The 8,488-nt window shown below is 59.3% G+C and overlaps 3 protein-coding genes across 3 annotated transcripts; all 3 read left to right on the plus strand.

The window, feature by feature from the left end:
- Window positions 1-843: 843 nt before the first annotated feature.
- LPMP_120360 (CCR4-NOT transcription complex subunit 2, putative) lies at window positions 844-2,574 on the plus strand (the record flags this gene model as incomplete). Its single annotated transcript, XM_010698715.1, has 1 exon — window positions 844-2,574. The coding sequence occupies one exon, from the start codon at window positions 844-846 to the stop codon at window positions 2,572-2,574; it is 1,731 nt and encodes a 576-aa protein (XP_010697017.1).
- Window positions 2,575-4,573: 1,999 nt separating this feature from the next.
- On the plus strand, window positions 4,574-5,698 carry LPMP_120370 (glutathione S-transferase, putative; the record flags this gene model as incomplete). The annotated part of the gene is made up of 1 exon (XM_010698716.1): window positions 4,574-5,698. The coding sequence occupies one exon, from the start codon at window positions 4,574-4,576 to the stop codon at window positions 5,696-5,698; it is 1,125 nt and encodes a 374-aa protein (XP_010697018.1).
- A 1,423-nt stretch (window positions 5,699-7,121) lies between these two features.
- Window positions 7,122-8,147, plus strand: LPMP_120380 (hypothetical protein; the record flags this gene model as incomplete). Its single annotated transcript, XM_010698717.1, has 1 exon — window positions 7,122-8,147. The coding sequence occupies one exon, from the start codon at window positions 7,122-7,124 to the stop codon at window positions 8,145-8,147; it is 1,026 nt and encodes a 341-aa protein (XP_010697019.1).
- Window positions 8,148-8,488: the final 341 nt, after the last annotated feature.

An 8,488-nucleotide genomic window follows, 5' to 3' on the forward strand; every position in this document is an offset into this window, starting at 1 on the left:
TGGTTGCCTATAAGTGACCGCGTCTTGTTCTTGCTTTCACTGTCTCTGTCTTCCCCTCGGGGGCAGGGTGGGGCGGGGGGTCTCTCTCGGTGTGTTGTCCTCTTGTTTGCCTTCGCCTGTTTATCGGACTTCTCTTCGAGATCGCGGAGTCCCGCAACAACGAGTGCGAGTGTGTGCTGTAGAGCTCCTTTCCTCGCTCGTAACTGCGCTGTGTGGGGCTGCGTGTTGGTTTGACGTCACTGCCGTCCCTTTCGTCTGATTCTTTAACCCGGTGCGTGGCGCGTCTCCTGTCTACTATTTTTCGGTCATTGAGCTAGTGGGGGGGGGGGGTGCTCTCTGTGGGTTAGCTACAGTCTCTTCTCCTGTTTAGTTTGTCCTAGTCTCCCCACTCCTCTCGACTCCCGCTTCCATCTCCCCTCGCCCGCCACACTCCTTCTTTTCTCTTTCTCTCGCTCTCGCGCGCGCGCACGTGCGCTTCTCTCCTTTTAAGTCAAACAAGTGGCCATACACCAGTTGCAAGAACCCGGGCAAGTACAGAGATCTACGCTAGAACAAGGTAGCCGCAAGAGTAGTATCTCAGCAGCAGCAGCAGCAGCAGCCTCGTCAACAGTCACCGCGTCCTCTCTCCTTCGCACATACGCAGCAGCACATTGCCTCGCCTCTCCACCTTCCCCCAGATCGCCTCTCGACAGGGCCCTTTCGCTTTCTTCTCGCCGCCGTGGTTAGCTCTTTCACTAGCGCAACGCCCACCTAGAAACACCCCAGCAGGCGAGCACCACCCCACCCTCAAATTGGATACTTCGTCGCTGCGTGGCCCTTTAACACTACGGCGGCCGCACAACAATGACGAACCGCTTCAACCCGCATCAGCACCCAATGCAACAGCCCGGTGAGGGCAACCAGGCGCAGTCCTTCTTCTACCACCCCGCAAGTGCGCAGCAGCAGCAGCAGGTTTACCAGGGATATCCTCAAGGCTTCCCACCGCTGCACCTCATGGCACCGCAGCAGCAAGTGCAGTTCTTGCAGACCCTCAATGAAGCACAGCGTCGCCAAGCACTACAACAACAGCAGCAGCAGCACCAGGAGATGAAGAACCGTGCTGCCGGTGTCCTTTCGCAGCAGCAGCAGCAGCAGCAACAGCAGCACCCTGGCTTTACTCGCCTGTCAGCTGCTGAGCTGCTACTCCTCCAGCAGCAACAGCAGCAGCAACAGCAAAATCAAGAGCGGGAGCTGAGGCAGCGGCTTGGTTTCCCGGAAGGCGCATTGCTGGCCAACTACGGTGGAAACACGAACAACGCGACAGCTGCAAACAACTTCCTCGCAAACATCACACTAGCCCAGATGCGCCAGCAGCAGCAGCAGCAGCAGCAGCAGTATCAGCAGCAACTCTCCCAGCTACAATCCCAACAACAACAACAACAGCAGCAGCAGAGTACGCAGCAACAACAGCAGCAGCAGTTGGCTGCGCTGATGGCGACCAGTAAGACCGGTGCAGGCGCTGCGGCACCCGCTGTTGGTATGGGTGGCACCAGTGCGATGATGCTGCTCCCCAGCGCTGCCGGACCCCACCTTGACCCCGCGATTGCTGCTGCGTCCCCAGCAATGCAGCAGCAGCAGCAGCAGCAGCCTGGGTCCACCGCTGTCTCCGGTATCTCCAGCACGGCCCCCGCCGCCGCCACGTCGGGGGCACCACCTGCTACAGGCCCCGCCCCCGGCGCCACTGGACCGGCTGCCGCTGTTGCGGCAGCCGCGACGGCCACTGGAAAAGGCAAGATAGAGGTGGAAGATGAGTACGGCTTGAAGCAGCTGGTGAAGGTGGTGCAGCCACCACTGCCCATGTCCGCCACGCCGTACGTTCCGTCCCCAGATGAGCCGACAGACCCGGCGTCTGGGAGGCCGATCAGCCAGCAGGAGGCCGACGAGCTCAATTTCACTTTCATTACCCGTGGCGTCGATATCACCCAGATCGGTCTCTCGGTCACGGAGGAGGGGTGGCTGCACACGACCCTCGCCACCCTGCCGCTCGACTCGTACGAGCACTATATTCTGCCCGAGTTCAAGATCCCGGACAGCTACAAGAAGCCGCGGCCCAAGTCACTCTCGATGAAGTCGTTCCATCAGTTCAAGGAGGAGACGCTCTTCTACATCTTCTACAGCATGCCACGTGATGTGCTGCACCTTGCCGCGGCCCGTGCGCTCTACGAGCGTGGCTGGCGGTACAACAAGCGTGCTCAGCACTGGCTACATCCAGTGAAGGCAGAAGACGGCTCTCTCATGGAGAAGACCACAGCAGGGATGGACGGAGAGAAGATCTTCACCGGCACGTACACCGTCTTTCAGCCAAACGAGTGGAAGCAAGTGCGCACGCAGCCGAACCACGTCATCGCGGCAGCCGATATCGAGGAGCAGAGTGCGCTGGTGGCTGCTATGGAGGAAGCCGCGCGACAGCAGTCGCAGCGCGCGCGCGCCAAAGCGGCGCACGGTGCCGGCGGCGGTGGCGGCGCTGCCACCGCCGGCTCGAACAGTAACAACGGTAGCATGGCAAACAACAGCCCGCCTTCGGCGGGCGCATGAGCACACGTCAGAGAGGGAAAGAGCAATCGAGGGAGACAACTGCGAGCGAGAGCCACGAGGGTCAACACGCACGCATATAGTGGGGCCTTACAGGTGTAAGGCAAGCCCCATCAGAAGCGTCTTTTCCTCGCGATATGTCTTTGATACCAGTGCCTGTCCCCAGCAGTGGGGGAAAGCGGGATGCGAGAGGTTGGTGGCACAGGCGCACGAGGCGTCGGACTGCAGAGCTTTAGGTGGAATTGGTAGGTGTGTGGGTGTGGGTGTCTCCCCCTCCCCCCTCCCTCCCCCTTTCATCGGTCGCCCTTTGCGTTTTCTCCACTGCTGTTTCGTTTTGTTCTTCGTTGAAGTTGCCTGTGCGCGTGGCTGTGCATGGGTAAGGGAGAGGCAGAGGTAGATGATGCCTTTACTGCTGAGCTTGTTGTCCGTACTGTTCATCTCCACCTCTCTTGCTTTTTCTCTCTCCTCCTCCTCTTCCTCCTCCCCTCTTTTGGCTGCAGCTGACTTTCCTCTCTCTCTCGCCTGGTTCATGCTGCGTCTCCCTCGCGTTGTTGGGCAATGAGTTCATCGGACGTCGCTTGTCTTTTTCAGCTTTACCTCCGCCCCCTCGCTCTCCCCCTCCCCCTCCTTGTGTGATTCCCGCCTGTGCACTTCCTTCCCCGCGTGTGCCTTCTCTTCTTTCCCTTCCCCCCCCCTTCCTTCCTTCCTTCCTTCCTTCACCACCTGCACGTATGAGTGTGTGTGTGTGTGTGTCTCCCTGATTGTCCTCAGATGGCGGTTGTCTTCTGTGGGCGGTATGTGCACTGGTGCATCATGACAGACATCGATGTCGTCTCGGCTTTGCCTTTCTCCTCGCCTTTCCTGGCCCTTTTCGTCTCGCTTCATTCGTCTGCGCCTTTCTCTTGTGGGGGCAGCGTTACTGTTGGTGTTGCTGTGGCAGTGAAGGATGAGGTGGCGATGACACCAGCGCGTGTGCTGGCCTTTGTGTCCAGAATTGCAGGTGTGTGTGGGGGGGGGGTGTCGCTCCCTCTCTCTCTCTAATGACCCATGCAGCAGAGCTCTTGTTTCTCTTCTCTCCCTCTCCCTCTCCCGAGCGGGGTGACGCGGAGGTGGGGAGTGTTTGGTGCTCCTCCTCCTCCACTAGGTGTCATGTATACGTCCATCGGCAACACCCATGCGATGCTCGGGAGCACAACGGGTAGACTGCGCACCTGCAGTTTTCTGTTCTGTTGTTGTTGTTGTTGCTCAGTTTGGTAACGTTGTAGAGAGTCCACCCCGTAACGAGACTCTTAAAAGAGAAGCCCCAATCATCAAAGAAACAAAGGCTCAAGAGCCCAAATAAGCTCACCCCTCCCCCCCACACACACACACGCACGCACGCACGCTGCACCACCTCAACGGCCGCGCTCTCTTTCTCCCTCCCTCTTCACTCCCCTCTTGTCTGTCACCGGATACGCAATGGAGGTGGGCGTGGGCTACAACTGCGTAGAAGGCGAAAGTCAAAGCGGGAGAAAGAAATGGGGGTTGGAGACTCTCGGCACGCCTTGACAGTGCGCACAGCTACACCTGCGCGCACGTGTATCCATTTAAACGAACGTATGAGCTGTGGGCTTCAAGGAGGCTGGTTCGGTGTCTTTATGTCTCCCTGCACCGCTCTCGCGCCCCCCCCCTCCGCCTCTCTCGCAGGCGGAGGAAGGGGGGGGTAAAAAAAAGGAGGTGGAAACGGGAGCGGCGAGGCACTGCCCCCCCCCGTCTTGCTCCCTTCCTGGTGTTGCTGCTCCACTCCCCACCACCACCACCCCACACACCGAACTCTTTCACCACCACCATCTCTGCTCTCTCCATCGCTGACACGTACGCGGGCGCAAACGTGCACCTGGCACTTATGACTACCTCCGTGTACGCGTGGTGTTCGTCGTGCTGAGCATCCACTGCATCGCCCTTCTCACTGTCACTCAGCAGCCCACTTTTACAGTGACGCGAAAATTTACAAAAGGGAAAAATGGTTGTATCGCTTATTGGCCCGCTTGACTCGCAGTACGTGCAGCGCACGCTACTTGTCGCTGCGTACGCCGGTATTCAGCTAAAGGTGGTGCCGATTGTGGTTGGGAGAGAGAACGAAACAGAGGAGTACCGCCTCAACTGCCATCCAATGCAGCGCGTGCCGGTCATGAAGACGGATGAGGGGTACCTGTTCGAGTCCAACGCGATGATCCGCTACTTGGCACGCATAGAGGTCATGCTCGTCTCCGTCAGCGCCGGCATCGACAGCGCCGGGGCAAGCAACGAGAAGATCCCGCACCCGCAGTTCCCCATCCCATACGCCATGTATGGTCACTCGCTGCTTGAGTCCACACAGGTAGACAGCTGGCTTGATTTCGCAACCACACGCATCGACTTCTACACAAAGAAAATCTTCGCGTACGAGCACAAGTCGGGGCCGAGGCCGGACGCAGACGTGAAAAAGCGGCTATGCAGGAACCTTGATGGGCTCGAGCGGCGTTTGGTCTACCTGAAGGAGACTTGCCGCACGTTCGCGCAGCAGTCCTGCCCGCTGACGGCGCGCTCCGCCATGACAGACGAAGAGCTGCTCTGGAACGATGAGGACTACATGGCCTCCCGCGTGACGCGCGATTCGCGCCTCAGCTCTGTGTACAACGTGGCCTGGTCAGTTCGGCACCGTCACATGGAGAAGGAGCGGCAGGAGCGGGAGAAGCAGCTGATGTTCATCAAGAAGACTACCGACGAGGCGCTGGGCAAGGAAGAGGGTGACGACAGTCACTACTGTGCAAGCCGTCGCCCATCATTGTCGCGGGACAGCATGGCTATCTCGGCAACACCGCGCGCGTCGGTGCTCATGTCTGCCCGCAGCTCCATCATGGGGAGCGTCGCCACCGGCACCTCTGCCGTGCAGCGCAAGGATCTACTTTTCCTTGTCGGAGGCTCGCTGACGGCTGCGGATCTCGTGATGGCCATGTCGCTCCACGGTGCCCTCTGCTGCCAAGAGCTAAAGCCGATGATTATTTCCAAGTATCCGAACTCGTTCAAGTACTACAAGAGTGTGCTGACGCTGCCTGTTGCGGCGGAGGTGGGAAAGGGGATCCGCCTGAACGTCATCAGGGAGTAGCGTAGAGAGAAAGAGGGGCACGGTTGACCGACTCACGTGCAGCGCAGGCACTCTGGCAGACGGCTGAAGTAATGGCCGAAAGGGGCAGCGAATGTGTAAACGAAAACTGCCCCACCGCGCAGGAGCGGCGCCGCAGAACACACGCACTGCAGTTATGTGCGCACGTCCCTTTCCTTGGGGCGGTGGCAACGACTCCGCAGCTTGGTGATGAGCATCCAGCCCAGTCGTTGCCGTGGCCTTTTACGCCTGCGTGCTGCCCTTCGCCTCTCTCTCTCTTTCACCCACTTTTTTTCTGTCTTCTGTTCGAGAAAGGAATGCACCGAGGCGGTGCATGGCAACTCTGCGGTTGAGTTCTCTGTACTCCCCCCCTCCCTCCCTCTCTCTCTCTCTTCACTCCGCCTTCTCCTTCATTGTTGGCTTCGGTAGCCTCGCGCGCGCGCGCGTTTCTTTTGCTTGTTTTTTCTTGACCCTCTCATTCCTCTTCCCCGCACTCTGTTACTCATCTGTCTGCCAGAGCGACGGAGGCGGGTGACTGCGGTGTGCCCCCTTTCAGGCGCACTCTCCACTGACCTCGCTCGCTCTTTCTCTCTCTCTCTCTCTTTCCCCTTTGTGAGTACGCTGTTGCGTTACATGCCTGGGGTGCTCCCCCCCTCCCATGCATCCACACCCCCACCGCTCCGCGCGTGACGGGGCGCTGAAAGTGGCAAGCGCTTCGGAGGGGGGGAGCACACCAGGCGTGTTCTTCGTTAAAGCCTTTTCTGCTTCTATAAGTCTCTGCGTGTGTGTGTGTGTGTGTGTGTGCGTGCGTTTGTCGGTGGATCTCGTCGTTTCGTCTCTCCCATCCGAGGGATTCGCAACTGCGTACGCCAGAAAGTAGCGACATGTTGAGCGAGGAGCTGCTCGGTGTGAAGCTGAAAGGCAGAGAACACACGTGGGTGCGTATCACAATCTCCAGGGCTCCCCCGTCGGCGGTCGCGCTGCCCCCGTCTCTGTAGACGGTAAACGAAAGGAGGGGAGGGGCACACGTGTCGAATAAGGCTGCGTGGCGCTCCATGCGGCTGCCGCTCGGGTGCGGCGGAGTTGTGGTTTATAACTGAACACGCACACGCAGCCGCTGCGTAGGCGTGTGTTTGCTCATCAATGCATATCCTAGGCGGTATTTTCCTCCTTCTCTGGGCTACTGTGCTTTTACCCGCCGACCACCACTCGCCCCCACGACTGTCGCTCTCCCCCACGACTGTCGCTCTCCCCCTACTCACTCACTCACCGCCAACGCCCCATGGCGCTTTTGCCCTCCCATCGCACATGTCCGCGTACTCGGTGAGTGTCTGGGCATTTAGGTCCAGCGCACAGGGACTCTCGCGTGGTCTGACTCGCACCTGACACGACTAACGCGAACCTCTCTTGAGGCAGATCGCTAATAATGACAGCGCTCAGCATGCCAGCGAGTAGCTCTGCGGCACCAAACCTCAGAAACAGCCGCCTTGAGGCGACGTGTGAATCGTACGGGGTCGACAGTCGACTCCTCTATAACGATATTGAGCGACTTTCGAAAAAGCGCTTCGACTACGCCCAACGTCTTGTCTTGTGGAGTCGACTGCTAAGCGTGGTATCGCTTCTCACAGCCGGGGCCACCGGTCTCGCAGTCTACTACCAACGGGCGCAGATCTACCGTGTCTGGCGGCTGCGCAACCCCCGCAAGGTACAGCAGCTTGGGCAGCTCACCATGCTTAGCGGCTGCTTTAGCCTCTGCAGCGTATTGTTTCTCATTAGCCCCGTTGGCTTTATGCGTTTGCATGAAAAGGAGCTCCAGCGGACGAAGCAGCTGGACGCCATTGCTGTCGCTGCCCTTGTGCAGGAGCAGAACTTCCGCACGGTAGCTGCGTGGGCGCGTACCGCTGCTGACACACGCCGACTGGCACCTGCCTCCTCCTCCTCGTCCTCCACGGTGTCGCCATCGCCTACCATCGCTGCCGCCACAGAGACAGTAGGACGAGGAAGGGAGGAGCAAGGTGGAATAGGACCGGAGCTGCAGTGGGTATGGAGCGAGGTTGTGCTTGATCCCTCGCAGCTTCTACAGCCGCCTTTCGACTGCGAGACACAACAGAAGCCAGTGGGTACCGTTAATACAGTGAAGCCCCAGCCGCCGCCAGCTGGCTCTGCAGGTGCAGCTGCAGCCGCAGTCACCGATGCTGATCCAGACATGCTAGCCGCCAAGAAGCGGCTCGCCTCCCAGTTACTGGGCAACTCCGAAATTTTCGACAACTCAACGCGCGGTGACAGTGATGCCGCCTCCGCAGCCGAGCCTCTCACCTGGCGACAGCAGTCGCGGCGCGTGTGGAGTCGCACGGCAGACCCCATGGAGCTCCAGCACTTGAAAGACGAGTGCGTTGCCATGTGGGAAGGACTCGTGGCAGAGAAGACAAGTATCGTACAGCAGGTCTTGTGATCTCTCACCCACACATCCCTTCCTCTCCGTCTCCCTTTCTCTGGTCATCTCCTCCGTCTGCTTCGATGGGAGAGGCAGGACTGGCCAGCTAGTAGGCGGCAGGAACGTTGGGGGATTGTCGATAGTGCCCAGTCATCCCCGTTCAGCTCTGCGCACCTCTGTGGGACAGTGTATGAATGCATTACGCCTGCCCGGAACCACAGCGATCGCGGGGGTGGTGAGGTCTATATGGGCCCATCACGTGATCGCCGTAGCACCCCCAAACTTGCTCGCTCAGTTTCTGTCGCCACCCTCCCCCTCTGCCCTCCCTTTCTCACGCCTTTCCCGGGACGTAGGCGAGT

Source organism: Leishmania panamensis, assembly GCF_000755165.1.
Source record: "Leishmania panamensis strain MHOM/PA/94/PSC-1 chromosome 12 sequence".
Classification (NCBI taxonomy): Eukaryota; Euglenozoa; class Kinetoplastea; order Trypanosomatida; family Trypanosomatidae; genus Leishmania; species Leishmania panamensis.